The sequence below is a fragment of the Rousettus aegyptiacus genome, unplaced genomic scaffold (assembly GCF_014176215.1).
Source record: "Rousettus aegyptiacus isolate mRouAeg1 unplaced genomic scaffold, mRouAeg1.p scaffold_m13_p_4, whole genome shotgun sequence".
Lineage (NCBI taxonomy): Eukaryota > Metazoa > Chordata > Mammalia > Chiroptera > Pteropodidae > Rousettus > Rousettus aegyptiacus.
The window spans coordinates 40,505,833-40,525,036 of record NW_023416307.1 but is presented as its reverse complement, the minus strand read 5'-3'; the positions used below and the strand labels follow the sequence as shown (position 1 = coordinate 40,525,036).

Here is a 19,204-nt window from a genome sequence, read left to right as displayed (position 1 = left end):
GTCTTATTTCTATAGCCAAATATTATACCAAGAAGTTCAGAGCAACCTGAGATGGCAACTTCACAAACTGTCAGGATCGAATAACAATAAATGGTTTTCAATTCTATTGATTATTTCTCAAATTCCTCCAGTTATCAAAGCATCTAAGAATTTTGTTTCACAGAGGAGAATGCTGAAGAGCCACTGGTTGAGAGAATAAACATGACAAGAGTGGAAAGACCTTGGGCAGTCACAGCACTGCCAACAACTCAAGGTTTCTTTCATATCAACATGAATGGCATCTAGGAGTTGTGCTATGCACAGGAGCTCTGAATTCTAAAATCAGAAATACATAGGTTTCTCAGTTCTGACACCTGTGGACAAATATAACTTTCACCTTTCTGTGACTCAGTTTTCCCATCTCTAAAATGGATATAATTTAGTTCCTCCGGTTCCTATAAAGGTTAAATGAGATAATACGTGCAAACTCTAATAAATACTAGATTCTTTTCTCTTTTGGCTCCCCCCATCCATCCAACTATACCCTTCCAGTATTTCGACTTGGTCTCTGTTCCATGTTGTTTGAGAGTCTTTCCTCCACATCTGCATTGCTGTTATTGTCTTTGTCAGATAAGAAGTCATTGTGTTGAGATAAAGAATCACTTTCAGAATGATTAGCTGATGGTGTTTCTGATCTCTGATTGGCAGGAGATGACGACCTAGATGGTGATTCCAAAAATTTCTTGATAGCAGGATGATTAAAAACCATTGTATCACATGTCTTTGATCCCTGCGAAAATGAAAGCAATCAAACTTTTAATCAAATTCACCAAAAGTAGGCAAAATTTTCATCTTTCTAAAACCTTATCTATTTTAGGATCATGCTTAAAATCCTTCAAAATCTCTCCACATCCATAAAATGAAGTTCAAACTCCCCAATGTGGTCTGAATAAACAAAATAAAACTAGAGAATGGTAAATAATTCTGCGAAGGTCCTAACACTAAAATTACAGACACAAGTCCTCTGAAGGTAAAATAAAAAACAAAGATAAATATATAGTAGTAATATATTGAAAGTAAAATTTGACTTAAAAAAATAAGTTTCATATTGCTTTACATAAACATATCAACTGCTTTAAACAAAATGTTCCTGTAAGAAACACAAAGATAAAAAATATATGCATGTGTTAAAGAGTTCCCATGTTGGAGCGAAATGCAGTATAGAATGCTTTAAAATGATTACTACTGACATAAAAGTTTGCCCTCAGTCCAATAATGAAGCCTAGGGTACTTTTTTGTATCTTATTACCTGCACACAAAATACAGTGTGCTGTTTTATATGATACACTGTAGTTATGTTCCTGGGCATCCTAGCTTTTAAAAATTGTGCTATTAAAATAATTGTGTAGAAAGAAAAGAGGAGCCAGAGATTAGTGTTTCAGAGGCAAAACAACAAAGTTGTTGAATTGTAATAATAAAGGCATCTTTTAGAGCTATAAATGCATCCTATTATAGTAAGCCAAAAATAATTAAATGGAAGTTCATAATAGACAAAAATATACCTAAATATCCTTGAATAAATCCTAATCAAAATATAACCAGAAAAAAATCAGTGCATTTCTCAACCATCAAACAGCACAATTCAGAACTGTTAAAAGTAAAAAAAAAAAAAAAAAAAAAAAAAAAAAAAAAAAAAAGTGGGGGTGGACAAAACATTAAATAACCAGCTCTTTAAAAAGACTAGCTATAGGCCTACATCATGCAGCCACTAGATCACCACCTTGGTATTGTTGAATCCAACAGCAAGCCATACAGCAAACAACATCAGAATCTGCCCAGCGTCTCCCCAAAATTCATGTCCAACGCTGAACCCATGAATATGACTTATTTTGGAAATAGGGTCTTTGAAGATATAATCAAGTTAAAATGAAGTAATTTAATCCAATTAGTATTTGAATACAGAGAAAAAGAGAGAAGACACATAAAGAGAAAACATCCATGTGAAGATAGAGGCAGAAACTGGAGTGACGCAGCTACAAACACAGGAACGCCAAGGATTGCCAGCAACCATCGGAAGCCAGGAGGAGGCTAGGAAGGATTCTTCCCTAGAGCCTTCGAGAGCGCATGACCCAGCCAACATCTTGATTTTGGACTGCTAGTCTCCAGAATCATGATATCCAATTCCTGTTGTTTTAAGCCAATAAGCTTGTGGTAATGCATTATGATAGCTCCAGAAGAGTAGTTCAGACTCTACTACGTATTATGAAAACTCCTGCAGTAAAAGAAATGACTGTCTACCATCTAAGATCAAACTCAAATAATACCCCAGATTTCTCTAAGAAACAATAGGAGTATCACCAATACTAGGTACTCTAAAGGTCCATGGGATAATATGAAAGCCTAAACATGACAGGTACCTCTTATCTGTAAAAACCACAGGGAACGATGTGAAACAGTATGCCACTACACCTTCCCCCATTCTCACATTAACAGTACTACCCCAGAGAAGAAATACCTAATTCTAATTTAAGAACAAAACTTAAAAAAAAGAAATTTAAGAAAAAACAATAAAAGTTATACTGAAATTATCAAAATGTCAAATTAGAAATACTTCTGTTTCAGTTCAAGCCTATCCCCATTCTTTATAACTGGAGTGAGCTAGTGGTAATCACGGTAACCAAATAATTAAACTTATTATCACTAACAGTAGGACAACCTGATTATTGTCTCCCGATATGAAACAAAAGGAAGTGTGTGTGTGTGTGTGTGTGTGTACAAATACATATACACAAACACACGCATATATATAATCATCCATGAAGTAGTATCACCAAAAAGATTTAACCTTAATGTAATCAAATCTTTAGAGTTGACTTCCGGTTTATAGAAAAATAAAGGGAATGCAGCAATAACCCAAAGGAAAAATATAAATCCTAAAATGTGGGATATTACAAAGATAAGTGGTCTGGTCTATTCAAATAAGTTAATATCATGGGGGGAGGTGGGGAAGGTGGGAGAAGAGTTCTAGATAAAATGAGACCAGAGAAACAAAATAGCCAAATGTAGCCATGAACCTTGATCATATCCTGGTTCATTAGAAAACAGCTTTAAAAGATACTTTAGGGGCAAGTGAAAAATTTGAATATGGACTGGTGCACAGATACTAACTAGTGAATCATTCTCTTAGATATTATGACTAAATAGAATCATTCTCTTACGTATTGTGGCCTTTAGTAAATACATAATTAAGTATTTAGGGGTAAAGGGTGATGATGCCTAGAACTTATTTTCAAATGTTTTAGGGAAAAATAAGACAGAAAAGCAAATATAAAAAATGTTAAAACTGTTGAATCTAAGTGATGCATAATAGGTGCTTATTTCACTTTTTCTTGTATTTGAAATTTTTCATAGAAGGAGGAAAAATTCAGAGCTTCTTCAATAGGGTAAATCTACTGAAATTTACTGTCATTTATTAGAAAAAGGCCAGAAGAAGATCAATCAATCTATAACTTACTCCGAAGCTGACCATAACCAAATGAAAAGGAATTAGGCAAATTAGAATTTGGTCTCACTCATCTTTGTATGTGCAAAGCCTAGCAGCAGTACTAAATATTAGTAGGAGAGGGTTTAAGTTAAAAAAAAAAAAAAAAAAGTTACTCAGGATCATTAACAATTGATTAAAGGGTCATGATTGAACACAATGATAAATTTATGTATATTCCTAGGAAGATAGGCTGACTTCTTGAATTCTAAAGGTCAATATAAGAAATGTTTCAAAGGCACAAATTCCACATCAACACTAATTTCCCCTTCACACAACAAATATGGGTGACCAGAAATGACTGCATTAGAGAAAAACTTACCTCGGAAACTTTTAGAAGTCCTGCAGAAGCATAGTAGTTTGCGACAATGCAGGCACGAAGTTTATCCATCATCCTTCTTGCCTCAATCAGCCGCTAAAAACAAATGTTAACGCGTTACTTAAAAAAATGGAAATGACAAGATATACAAACAATTCATAAAATAATAAATGCAAATGACCAAGAAAAGCTCAACTTCTCTAATTAAAGACAAATAAAAATGTCCAATTTCCACCTATCAGATTGGCAAAAGATTTGGAAGAATGACAAAAACCAATGTTTTCAAGAGTATATAGACATGTATATTTATTGAGAAATGTCCACAAAGATTAGAGCACAAGAGCAAAGTGGAATTATCTTTTGGGGTGAAATTTTAGGCAATTTAAAAAATCTTTTTCTGTAACTTCACTTAAAGAAAAAAAGAGTATACATCTTTTTTTCCAAAAACAAGAAAGCTCTTTTTAAAAGAATAGCAAAAGGGAGAAACAAACCACGATTCTATTTCAATAGGTTCTTTCAAGTCATCATATATAGACTTTTTTCAAAAGCTTTGTTTTTTAAAAATTTATCATCATTATACCTGGTCAATGACTTCGATTTCATGTTCCTTATTCTTCATTTCAAGTGCAAATTGTTCCTTGATAATAGTCTCGATCTTCTGCACAGCAGCATCTCGAGCTACACAAAGAACATAAAACGATCCAAAGTCTAATTGATCAGCAGCTATCTTGATTTAAGTCAGCAAGCAAAAAGAGAAACCCCAGGAAACTAACTCTGAAGTGGAGAAACCTAGTGGCCGTCACCTTAAACAATAATGAAAAGTTAACATCACTAATATTGGAGTGAACTGACCTAGTGTGTTTTCTGATATGATGCACTGAGAAGACCACATCGGTCTCCGGCATTCCTGCCAAAAAAGCTCAATCTAATCACAGGGCAAACCTAAAGTGAAGAACAGTCCACAAAATAACTGGCCTATGCTACTCAAATATTAAAGTCAAAGAAAAGTTGAGGAGATTAAAAAGAGACTAAAGAGATATGTTAACTAAATACATTGTGTGATGCTAGATTAGATCCTGGAGAGGGGAAGTAGCAATAAAATATAATGATGGGATAATTGGTAAAACTTGAATATGGACCACATATTAGGTAATGTAATGGGTAAACGTTAAATCTTCCTGCTTTTGATATGTGTTGAGGTTACACTAAAGAGTGTCCTTAGGAAATACACAAAAGTGTTTATATGTGTCCCATTTATTTTCTAATGATTTAGAAAGAACGATGTGCATGTATATCTGCATACATGCATGCATTTTTGTGTGTATGTCTGTGTGCACGCTGGAAGTGGAGAAGTATGTAAACCAAATGAGGCAAAATGTAAACAACTGGTGAATTAACCTGGATAAAAGACATATGGGTCCTTCTCGTGGTTTTTGTTTGAAATAATATCAAAATAAAATTACCCGCAAAAAAGAAGAAACCCATGAAGATTCTGAGAGAAATATTTGTTGACCTCTAAAAAATCATAGCCCCAAGGGGAAAGAAAATAAAAAGGTAACTAGAGCAGTTACATGAGAGCAGTTCATAAGGCATGAAGTTTCCTTATGTAGAGAAGCATCTATCAAGCAATTCAGCAGTTTCTGATTATAACTACCTGAAGGCAGGAGCAGAGAAAGAATTCAAAAGAAAAGAGAATGCCTCTGAAGGTGAAAGAATTCAGATGATGACTACTCAAAGTAATATATATAACTCAAAGAGTTAAAAATATCAGATTATAAAATGTAGCACTGATACAAGAGAATTAAAAGTATAAAGAAGAACCAAATGACTGCTTGAAAAATCTGGGATTTTGCAAAATGACCTTGTGTTTGTGAGATGAAAAACATCACCATTCATGCTTTGGAATATATAAAAAGTTGCAGAGAAAATGTGGACCCTTTGAATACTTATGTTATTTTCTCCCCATTACACTGGCAATTTAAAACTTGTAATAGTATAAGCATTCTTGTGGTATGTCTGCATAGAGCAGATTGACTGATTTTTCTCATACTTGAAGTAAAGAGTATTTGCTAGTATATATCCTTGTTTTCATAACCCTTGTATACATACAGAAACCAGCAGATACTCTTAGGAGAGGCTGAAAGTCTCCCTGGAAACAGTGATCACTAAAGGCTGTCTTATATGCTCCTCAGAAAGAAACTCTTCTAAATTATCTCTTTCATGGAAGAAGTAAAAACAAAACAAACAACAAACAAAATAAAACAACATAAGCAAAGGGAAGAATCCTATCAAACCGACTTTGAGAAAAATTCTGAAAAATAAAAATATTGTCTGAGATTAGGCAGGGTACGAACACCAAGAGGAAAAATAGCAAATTGTCTCTCAGGAACAAAAAAACTGTCCCTGCTGAAGCTGAGTGATTTGGGGACTTAAATTAGATTTAAACTGAAATTACTGTGTTTGCTAAAACAAGTTTTCCCTCTTCTTGTTTTATTTTTTTAAAAAGTTATGCCATGTGATATATTTGTGTAATGGATACTTTCACATTTATTTGGCTTGTTATTGATAGGAAACAACATTTCCTTATAAATAAAATTACAACTGAAATGGGGAGATAAGTTGTAGTGAAATGTTTTCATTATTAGGAATTAGACTTGATAATTTTCAGTCCACAAAGACTTCTCTGGGGGTACGTATGACTTGACCACACTTACAGGGATAGGCACTTTCTTCGTCACTTAAATTCTAGGGATCCTCATCTTTGTGGAGCTGCAACACTTTATCTATAACTCTGATGCCTTCTTTACCCAGCTATAAGTGTTAACTTATGTAGACTTATTTAAATAAACAGTAATAAATTTCAGCAATAATTTGTTTTAAAACTCAAATTTAGCAACTCTTTTTGAGATAGCTTAAAACATTCTGGGACACATAGTTGATGATTTGCTCTCCAACTAATTATATAATCTTAGGCAAGTAATTTAATCCCTCTGAGCCTTAAACTTAACTATAAGCACCTAAATGCAGGGATAAACTGAATCAATGTTTCTCAAATTTCTATCATTCATATACTACCTTTGAGATACCTACCAACTCTGTTAACCATGTGAAACATCTAATTACAACAAATTATATTTTAAAATAATTTTAGCCTATCCTAAGTAACAGTAGTCATGAAACTACAGTCTCATGAGACCATTATCTTTTCTATAGAAATTAAAACACTACATAACTATTAACACACCAAAAAAAAACCTGAATCTATATAATCATCTCACATGATAGCACACTGCAGCACATATATCATAAGACTTCATGATTATACCTAACATACAATGACAGCCTGTCTCATTATTGATGCTTTCACTGTCTACCTGATTATGTTCTTGTCTTTCATGCTACTACAGTATATTACTATTAAACAGAGCATTTAACTAATCCCTCTCATGAATCTCTTTGAATGATACACAACCTTTGAAATGCATTTCATTTTAGCTCCTACAAATCTCATAGGAAGGCATGTGCCAACAAAGAAATAATTTCCTAAGGCAGGTGAATTTCTACCTGAATTCTCAATTGCTTTATGTCGCTTATTTGGAAGGGCCACAGATATATCCTCGTAATCAGGGTCGGTTTCTTTGATTGTTCGCTTGATTCCAGACATGATGACATCCGTTCTTCACTGTGAAGCAATAATAAATTAATAACATTGCTTAATACTAGTACTTAAAAATACATGTATACACAAAGGGAATAAATGACATAATATTGACACTTAAAAGTCTGTGTGCAAATATGTACATATTCCTTTTAAAGCCAAAAGCATAACTAACTTCACAAGTTTACTAAAAAAAAATCATCATCTGTAATGGGTTTCCTCTCCTTTAATAAGATAACACATTGTTCAGACTTTTCAAAAGGAGCCAGGTTTTCATAGGAGGGCCATCATAAAGAAAGGAAAGGGAAAAAACCAGACTTTGACAAAAACACGGTAAGTCCAGAGTATCTTGGAATTTGCAATCCATCAAAACATATTACAAAATATGAGCAATATATTTAAAGTCTCAATAAATAATTTTATACAAATCTCTCTAGTACTTGCACAGTATCTGCTACATAACAGGTACTCATTAATTATTGTTAGATTATTTATTATGACACAAAATAAATACAAATAATACAAACTTATGTCAAACTAAAAAGTCTGTCCTATGGTAAACAAATCCTAAGTATATAATCTTCGGATAAAATAACCCAATAAATCTAGATGTGCACTGTCCTGATACATTAGTCACTACCATATGCGACTCTTTAACTAAAATTAAATAAAGTTAAAATTCTGTTATTTTCTTCCCATTTTTCAGTATTTCACGTTTTAGAACCAGCCACATTTTAAGTACTCAACAGCCATCAGTGGCTAGTAGCTACTATACTGGACGGCGAAGATACAGAATATTTACATTGCAAAAAGTTTTACTGGACACTGCTCCTTTTCCAAACTGTGTTTCATAGAGCATGTATTAATATTTCATAAGTCGGTGTAGAATATGCTGTCCAGATTGGCACTGTCTAAAAGAAATATAAAGTGAGCCACAATTGAGTTTAATATTTTCTAGCAGCCACATTTAAAAAAGGAAAAGAAATGGTTGAAATTAATTTTATTAATTTATTTTATTTAACCCAAAATATTATCATTCTAAAGGTATAATCAACATAAACAAATTAGAAATAAGATATTTTACATTCTTATCTTTGCACTAAGTCTTTAAAATCCAGTATGTATTTAGTACTTAAAACACATCTCAATTTGGACTAACCACATTTCAAAGACTCAACAGCCACCCATGGCTAGTAAATCCCTTACTGGGCAGCGAGGGTCCACTGATATACTGAAAAGAAAACAGGCCCAGGGTGGTTACATGAGTTGCCCCTTAAAGCATTTATGTATGACACAGAAAAGACAAGAAGAGCTCTCTGATTCCTGCACCTCTGGTCTACCACTAACAAAGTTTAGGTACCTAACCAAAGGCAAAAATACAATGTGTTTTTATTGAAGTAATAAAAAGTTTTAAATAAAATTAACAAAAATAAAATGTTAACTCAAACATATTTATTTTTTATTCCCTCAAGGTTAAAAGTGAAATAACAATTTAGAAGCCTACTGGCTTTTAGTCTAGGTCTTTCACTCATCCTGTAGAGAGACTCATTACGTAATGATACTTGTATATGTAAATCTCGGATCTAAGAGAATACTTTTCCTGTGACTGCTATCTCGTGTAATATATCCCTAATCTTTAAAATATTCTAAAAACAAAAACAAACAAAAGTTCAACAAAACTCTCAACATTAATAAATATCCTTAATCAAACTACTCGATGTTTATCATTACCGACCTGCCCTAATTTAGAATGAGTTATTTTTGTAGAGGCCCTGAATCCAACTATTATTTTCTGTTTTTAAAGCTTATAAAAAGTAAAAGTAAGCTGCCTTCTTTTGTTTTGCAACTAGTTTTAAGCAACCTGAAAAAATCTTGGGCAGTTACATATAGAATATATTCTTAAAAATCAATAAATATCATTCCTTCTTCCTTAATGCAAATAGGGAAAACAAACAAACAAACAAACAAAAACACCTCCTATTCTCAGATAGATCTAAATTCAAAGGTAGATAGATACTTCCCAGCAGATCTCCAAATCTGTTTCTGAACCATCCCATTTCCTCAGTGACCACCTGTCTTCTGCGGTTTATCAAGTCTTATGGGATTATCTGTAAAGATGAGTGAGTCCAGCAACATCTTTACTCATCCATTCTATGGACTTCATAACCTGAATATTCTCCTCTTCACTAGGGTCCCCTCAACCCCAAATAATCTCAAGAATGACTGTGGCTCCTCCTCAGAAAGGCTGGGGATCCCTGAACGAAATAGTATTGTATTTATACCCTCACTTAATGAATAAAGTAAAATTCTCTTTTGATTTTTGCTCTAAAACTGGGGGGAAAAAAGGGGGAAAAAAGAGAAGAATTTGGTGGTGGAGGGGGTTGGTGGGTAAGGAAGAAACTATCAATGAGTTAACGGGTGTTGGCAAGGTAATTCATATTTCATGCAGCCTTTGCAAGCAAGCTTTTCCTGTCATCTTTGGGCATAGATGTGAGCTTCTGATAAACATGTTTAGGAAGATTTACGTCTGCTATAGTCTAGCAAGAACAATACTGAAGTATACACATGCCATATTCACTGTATTCTAGCTAAGGCCAGAGTATATCTGCCAAGGCATGCTCTCATTATGATGTAATAAATAAGATAATAGAATGTGTAACAAATGACCCATGGTAATACTAAGTTTTGGATTCTTGTCTGGCAATGAGATTTATGGAAAGAAAATGTGAGTAGTTGTTAGATACTGTCAGAGTCAACTCTGAAACGAAATGTCCTACTAATCCTCTTTAGGTTTTAAATCAGATGAAATTAAAAAGAATACTGAGATAGTATTGTGAATCCTTAAAAACCTGTTACTGTTTATAATTTGTCTGCGAGAATTTTCTCCATACCATAGGACAAAATCCAAATACAGAAACATATGTAATGCTGATTCCTCCGATTAAAAACTTTATCTCATTGCAACAGCCTCATTACAATAAGAAAATATTGTCAATTTTCACTTTTAAAATACACATTTTCTCCCATGTACTATTAAGAAAGCAATGAGTGTGAATAAATGTATCAGACCCATTCTAAAAACATAAAAAAGTCTGAGTTTCTGAAAGAGGTTAAAGATCAAAAACGAAAACAAACAAAACTTTTGAAATGCTATACTCTGAAATAAACCGAGAGAAAAATAATTTTTAAAAGAAATTGCATAATTAAAAACAAAAATTATGTGATAGTCACTAAAAATTCTTAGTAAAAGATGTTAGTTCTCATATAGGAGAAAACCCAGAACCCCTAGAACCCTGGTTTTATAGACACCACATCCTATAAGATGTGGACAATACTTGGGGAAGGAGTAAAATCTACTAATAAGGTCTTTGAGAAACTTGCCATGTACTATATGAGGTCTCTTCTCAAATGCCATGATTATCATGGCATTTGAATGTCATTAGAATCACTAAATTCTGGGCTCTCAGTCAAGACAACTTTTCCCATCTGATTTAAAAGGAGGAATGCGGAGGGTAGCAAAATCATTTTCCATCTGTTTCCATACAGACAGATGCTCCTAAGATATTAATAATGATTTTACAATTCTTTGTCCCTGTCTCTTCTATATTTGTCATTTCAATATCTGAATGAGAGACTCTACAATCCATTCTCCTCTATTAACCAATGACTGTCCAAAAATGTCTACGAAAACCAAAACAGGAGAATGGGTAAACAAACTGTGATATACCCAATAAAATCCTCATCCAAGCAACAACAGGAATAAATCTCAAAATCATTATGGTAAATAAAAGTCGTCTGACACAAAAGAGCACATACTAAATGATTCCACTTATACGAAATTCTAAAAAAGATAAATTTATCTATGGTTAAAGAAAAAAGAACAGTAGTTGGGGTGCTGGTAGTAGAGATTGATTGGGAAGAGGAATAAGAATCTTTCTGGGTGACAGAAATATTTTATAGCTTAATAAGCGTGTGCATTACATGAGTATATGCAATTGTGAAAACTCATCCAACTGTACCCTTAAAATTTATCTATTTCACTGTATGTGTATTTCACCATACCTCAATTTAGAAAAGTCTAAAGGAATTCTCTGATTACATTATCCAACATCTCTCTCCCTAACTTCCCCCTACAAAGTTTCTGAAAATTCTCAATAAATTATTTGCTGAATGAATGAATGAATAACATACCCAAATATAAATACCCACAGGGAATATAACTACTTATATTAGTTTTCATCATTCTTTCCACAATACTGTTCTTACAAATCTATTTGTTGATATTGCTACACCTTCAAAAGCACCACAGCTAAATGTTTAAAATAAGTAGACAAAGTTATTATACACAGACACATGCAAACAAAAATATACCAGGTATGGCAAGACTAATAACACAATAATTTAAGGCAAAAGTATAATAAAGATTATACGTTACTATCAAAAGGCAGAACTGCAAAGATATCATAATCTGTACAACAAATACGATGACATAGTGTTTAAATATTCAAAATACAGAATGAACCAGAAATAAGAGTTTTTAAAAAATCACGATCATAATAGAATTTGAACACATCTCTTCCAGAAATCTAAAAGATCAAGATGACAACAGATAAAAATACAGATGGTATAGATAATGTAATTGACAAGTCAGATTTAATAGATACATATAACTGAACCCAGCAAAGAATAATCCATTTGAAACATCTAGAAAAATTCATTAAAATTAAATCACATAATAGGATATGAAGAAAGTTTCAATTCTTGCAAAATGTAGTAATGATATAGCCATACTCCCTGATCCTAATAAAATTAAATATGAAATTATTAACAAAAATTCACTCTGGTATGGAAAATAAGATACTGTTCTAAATAACTCATGGCTCGAAGAAAAAATTAAAATAAGAGACTAATGAAAAATAACAATGAGGACAAAATATATCTAAATCTATGGAGATGTGGTCAAAAAGCATCCTCAGAGGAAAACGATATAACAGTTTTTTCATTTGTGAATACAGATACAAATCCAATACAGCAGGGTATTAAAAGAATAGTGTATCATAATTAGAAAGTATTACTGCCAGCAATAAAGTACTGGGGAGATCCAGAAGCAAGGTAATTTGCCCTGCACATATCTCATGTTCGACCTTTAGGAGAACATTAACACAAGTAACTTTCAGTAATCCAAATATATATGATTCATTTCATGCATTATTTTTTGCAAATTTAAAATAGCAGCAACTTCTATCCAAAAACTATCTAGGCTTTGCAAATACAGCCCACTGTGTACTCTAAGACTATATATCCATTTTAATATTACACTGAGAAAAATCAGTAAGCATAAAAAAGTCCTATGAAAAGAATCAAAATATATTTCAATGTCAATTTAATTTTTTTCTCTATTTGAAGATTACTCATAGAACTATCATCCTCCATTGATACAGGTAACTGAAAATACATACAGCTAATTTTCTCCCCAAAATTAGGCTTATTTTTCACACTATAAGCAACTCGAACTAATTTATGACAGTTAAGACTCAGATAAAGAGAAATCTAAAAGGAAGAAGAGAGATTCTGTTCTGATTTTCATTAAAGTTGGTAGAGACAAAATCTCTATCCTAATTATTCTAAGCCAGGTCTTATACACAAAATCATTTGAATATGCTCTCACTTGTTGGCCAACATAATCAACATTTCTTCCACTCCTTTGGAATTGGAAAAATAGGTATTTTAAGTAAAAAGAATCACAATATTACACTGGACCAGAATGATGGGAAGCTGACAGAGGTTGATCATTAGCATCAAACTGATGCGGGCTATTCCCAATATGACATGTAAAGAGCTGAGCAAAATCAAAAAGCTAGACAACTGAACTAGAAAAATCTTCTTTCATTATTTAAGTATTATCTATTTCCAGGTCAAAACATCTACTTTCCTATTATAAATAAAACTGCTCAAGACCATACAAGTTACTATAAAGGTCAGTCCCAGGATCTATTCAGGCCAGTACTAGGTCTCCAATCTTACAAAGTAATAGTATGAAAAAGAGTTTAGGATAAAAGAACTATTCTAAATTATCCACGCCACTACTTCTATTCATCAGTGTAACAACTGGAGAGCTGACCTTAGATAAGCTTTACTCTTCCTTTACTCCATCATTTCAGTATACTTTTCCTGGACACAGTGAACCATAAGGGATATTTAAGGGTTTTGTGATATTTCAGGTAAATTCTTTTTAAATTGACAAAAGGGAGGCCATACAATCTTCCAGTGACTTCTTTGGAGCCCCTTTCAGACAAAGATCATTGGAATTATCTAAAATGATAATTCTAACTCATATGACAATCCTGTTGTTCCAGCTGCGAAGTAATAAAAGTGTTCTTTCATGAGAAGCAAAAAGGAAACAAAACTCGTCTCCACATCTAGGTTGGAAAGGAAAGAAAGAACTGACCCAGATCAAGACTGTGTCAAAATCTTGGACACAATCACTGAGAATACATAAGCTGAGCCAAATCTTGCACACGTCACTAAATAAGGACTTTTCACTGGAGATGTCAAACTGACAATAAATCCTAAGGGGATAGGTCTCATCATCTTCTATCTGGAGCTAAGATTCTACGAAGAAAACAAGCACCTTAAAGACTAAGACATTTTTTAGAAAACTGGCTTTTCTTTAGATCAACACTGCCTAATCTAGAAAATCTACTAATCTACAAAAAACCTACCTACTGATGAAAACGTTCTAGAATTACTGTCAAGTGGTAGAAGGAGAGTAATCTTGAAATCAACAGAAAGTTGTACCACCAGATATGGAAGGGTGTGGCTCATCACAACAGCAATAAACTGTGGTCGCAGGAAGATGTTTGAAGTGTATGCCTATGTGCGGCTTGTGTATTCATGGCTCGGTTCAGCAGGCACGGTTTCCTACATTTATCTAGCATTTTTGCACACAAAATCACACTTAAGCAAATGTGAACTTCACAGTATATTCAAATAGTTTCTTAATATATCAACTGCATCGGAACAAATTAGTGTTTTCTTATAGAAAAACTGACTATACTACTGTAAGACTGTATTTCAACCACCGAAACAAATGTGCTGATATGGAAATACTTTTAAAACAAATTGTAAAGTGAAAAAAACCAAAGTGCAGAATAGTGTGTATACTCTGATTTCTTCTGTTGTAAATTAGGGGAAAAAAAGAGGCAAGAGATGCTGGTGTATGCTTGTCTAAATTCTTCTAGAAGATCAAAAATAATCAATGATAACTATCTGTGAGTAGTGGTTTTGCTTTTCTTTTTATTCCTGACTACAACGCTTGAATTTTCTAATTATGTACATGAATTATTTGGGGGAGGAAAATGCCAAAAGGACTAATCTGGGAGACAAATTATCGGTGTCTTTATGTCTCTGTTTTCTTACTTCTCCATATGTTAAAAAGAACAGTTACACAGTGTATGGAAGAACTGGAACTTTCATGCACTGCTGGTGGGAATGTAAAATGGGACAATTATTTCGGAAAACAGTTTGACGGTTTCTTAAGAACTTAAACATACCCTACCATATGACCCGGCCATTCTAACCTTAGGTATTTACCCAAGAGAAATAGGTAAATAATAGTCTAATGTATGGATATATTATAATTTGTTTATCCATTCACCTGTTAATATTTAGGTTGTTTACAAAAAGCATATGTCTATATAAAAACTTGTACGCAAATGTTCATAGGAACTTTATTTGTAATAGTCAGAAACTGGAAACAACCTAAATGTCTATTAAAAGGTAAACGGATAAAAAGATTGTGATATATCCATACACCAGTATTATTCATCAATAAAAAGGATGAATTGATACATGTAACTATGAATTAATCCCAAAATAATGCTGAGCGAAAGAACTCAGCTTAGGAAAAATATATATACAATGGTTCCATTTATATAAAATGCACTCTATAGTGACAGAAAGCTGATCAGTGGTTGCCAGGGGAAGGGGTAATGACGGAGGGATGGGGATTACTAAGGGGAATAAGAGAAATTTCAGGAATGACGCATATGTTTACTGACTTAATTGTGGTGACCGTTTCACAGGTGTATAAGTATGTTGAAACTTATCAAATTGTACTCTTTATGTATGTTCAGTTTGTGGTATAGCAACTGTACCTCAATAAAGCTGTTTAAACACATACGCTTAATTATTAAATATAGTTTGCTAAAAATGTATGAAGAATACAAAGTAGAACATCTCATACATTGTTGGCAGAAATGTAAAATGGGGCAGCCACTGTGGAAAACAATTTGGCAGTTCCTCAAAAACTTAAACACAGAACTGCTGTATAACCTAGCAATTTCACTCTTACGTATATATCTAAGAGAACTGAAAACATATGTCCACACAAAAACTTGCATGTGAATGTTCACAACAGCATTAATCATTATAGTGAAAAAGTGAAAACAATCCAACTGTGTATCAATTAATGACTGGGTAAACAAAATGTGGTAAACTCATACAATGGAATATTATAAACAACAAAAAGGAATGCTATACATGCTATAACATGGGTGAACTCTGAATATATCATGCTAAATTAAAGAAGCCAAACACAAAAGGCCACATTATATGATTCTATTTATATGGAATGTCTGCACACAGGCAAATCCCAGACACAGAAAGTGGCTGCCAAGGGACGACGGGAGGGAGTGACAGACTGACTGCTAATAGGTATGGGGTTTCTTTCAGGATAATGGAAAAGTTACGGAATTAGGTAGTAGTAATGGCTGAAAAACCTTATGAACATATTATATACTAAAACCCACCAAATTATACACTTTAAAATGGTGAATTTTACATTATGTGAATCATATTTCAATAAAAGTATACATACTCTCACAAATAAACTAATTTTCACAAAACGAAATAGATAAAAATCACTACAACCTTTGCTCACTCTTCTGATAAACAGAATAAACACACCTTGCCTAGAAAAACTAGTTCTACCTCTCCTTGTCTGTAGTCATCAAAGTTCATATGCTTGAACATCTCATATCTACCTTCCAATGGTTTCATATTTTATCTCTACCTTCTCTCCACTCAGTAGAATGTTATTCATCCTTCAAGAATCAAATTAAATTAGACTCACACATGAAGTGCATGCCAGCCTTCGAAAACATTCTTTCCCTAACTCCCACAGAACAGATGATATGTAAGAATGCTTCATAAGACTTGTGTTCTATGAGGGAAATGTGTACTGACCCTCACCCTCCATTTGACAGCAGTGTAGAAAACAGAATGAAAGGGAGGCAGGATGAAAGGCAGGGAGATGGGGGACAGTTTAAGGAGGTAGCAATGAAGATTCCCATAAAAATCTATGGTCGAATGAAACGAGAGGATCAAGTATTTCTGAGAATGCTAAGGAAATAATATCAAAGCAGGGTGATGTACATCAGATGTGGGCTGCACTCACAGACCTACAACTTAAATGTTAGTTTTCTTCTTCCTATATAGTTTATAATAAAAAACTGGAAACAATCCATAGCAAATTATAGTACATCCACTAAATGAATATGAAGGCATTTTATTACGGAGGGATATGATCTTACATGTAAAAACCCTGAAGATTAAAAAAAAAAACTGTTAGAACAAATGAATTCAGCAAAATAGCAAGATACAAAGTCAACTCACAAAACTCAGTTGAATTTCTATACATAAAAAATGAATATGAAAAGGAAATTTTAAAAACAATTTTATTTATAACAGCATCAAAAAGAATAAAATACTTAGGTATTAACTTAACCAAAGAGGTGAAAGACTTGTACAATGAAAACTATAAAATACTGCTGTAAGAAATTAAAGACATAAATAGAAACGCAACTCATGTTCACAGATTAGAAGACTTAATATTGTTAAAACGTCAATACTACTCAAAGCCATCTACAGATTCGACACAATCCTATCAAAATCCCAATGACATTCTTTGCAGAAATAGAAAAACTTATCCCAATATTCATATGGAATTTAAAGGGATCCTTAATAACCACAACGATCTTGAAAAAAGAACAAAAGTGGAGGACTTACATTTCCTCATTTCAATACTTACTACAAAGTGACTGTAAGTGTGGTATTGGCATAAAGACAAATATAGAGACTAAGGGAACGGAATAGAGAGCCCAGAAATAAGCCCTTGCATATATTGTCAAATGATTTTTGACAAGGGTGCCAAGACCATTCAAATAGGGAAAAATATTTTCAACAAATGGTGCTGGGAAACTAGATGTCCACATGCAAATGAATGAAGTCAGACCCTTATCTAATGCCATATATAAAAATCAATTTAAAATGGATCTAAAACCTAAATGTAAGACCTAAAACAATAAAATTCTTAGAAGAAAAAATAAGATAGATGTGTCATGACATTGGATCTGGCAATGATTTCCTGAACTGACAACAAAGGCACAAGCAACAAAAAATAAAATAGACAAACTGGACTTCATGAAAACTTTGAAATTTTGTGCATCCAAAGATACTATCAATGGAGTAAAAAGGTAACAAACAGAATGGGAGAGATATCTGCAAATCATATATCTAATAAAGGATTAAGACCCAGAATATAAAGAGAACTCCTAAAACTCAACAACAAAAAACCAAACAACCCAATTCAAAATGAACAAAGGATATGAATAGACATTTCTGCAAAGAAGACATACAAATGGCCAGTAAGCATATGAAAAGTTGCTCAACGTCACTATTAGGGAAGTGCAAATCAAAACCACAATAATACATCATCTCATACCCATTAAGATGGCTACTATCAAACAGAAAACAAGTGCTGGTAAACATGTGGAGAAATTCAAGCTCTTGTGCACTATTAGTGGGAATGTAAAATGGTACAGCTGCTATGGAAAACAGCATGTTGGTTCCTCAAAAAAACAAAAATAGAATTATCATACGATCCAGCAATTCTACTTCTGGGTATATACCCCGAGGAACTGAAAGCAGAGACTTGAACAGATATCTACAGATCTCTGTACACCCCAGTTTTTGGCAGCATTTTTCACAATAGCCAAAAAACGAAAGCAACCCAACTATTCACCGACAGATGAATGAATGGATAAGCAAAATATGATATACACTGGAATATTATTCAGCCTTAAAAAGGAAAGAAATCACGACACAAGCTACAACATGTATGAACCTAGAGGACGTTATGCTGAGTGAAATAATCCAGTCACAAAAAGACTAATACTATATGAATCAACTTATATGAGGTACTTACAGTAGTTAAAACCAGAGACAGAAAGTAGAATGGTGGCTGCCAGGGGCTGGGGAAAAGATAGGGAGGTGGGGTTATTGTTTAATGGGTACAGAGTTACAGTTTTACAATAAGAAAAAGTTACAGAGATCAATGGTGGTGATGGTTGCATGTTATGAATGTATTTAATACACTTAAAAACAGTTAAGGTCATAAATTTTATGTCATGTATATTTTACCAGAATTGTGAAAAAAAAAAGTACACACAGGAATTAAATGATAAGCATGTTTTTTTTCCATTATCAACTGTGTCCTTCCTAATGGAGCATATGTAATAAGTGCATTTATTCGGGGGGAGGGTGACCTGAGGGGGAATATTCTGCAAGCACTAGGTCAAACTATGTATTTTTAATACCTAAAGAACTCTTAACAATATATTAGAAAATGACAAACACAAATAAGCTG

General features: G+C 33.2%; 1 protein-coding gene across 5 annotated transcripts in view; it reads right to left on the bottom strand.

Moving 5' to 3' along the window:
- Positions 1–19,204, bottom strand: part of YEATS2 (YEATS domain containing 2) — a 77,499-nt gene that overhangs the window by 56,029 nt on the left and 2,266 nt on the right. For all 5 annotated transcript variants that reach the window (XR_004950312.1, XM_016137994.2, XM_016137996.2 and 2 more), the window contains exons 2-5: positions 7,404–7,521; positions 4,420–4,517; positions 3,843–3,935; positions 524–769 (exon numbers count right to left, since the gene is read on the bottom strand). Coding sequence is in view for 4 of the 5 variants with exons in the window: in XM_016137994.2 (XP_015993480.1) it covers positions 524–769; positions 3,843–3,935; positions 4,420–4,517; positions 7,404–7,503 (537 nt within the window). In the remaining variant the exon portion in view is untranslated. The remainder of the gene's footprint in view (positions 1–523; positions 770–3,842; positions 3,936–4,419; positions 4,518–7,403; positions 7,522–19,204) is intronic.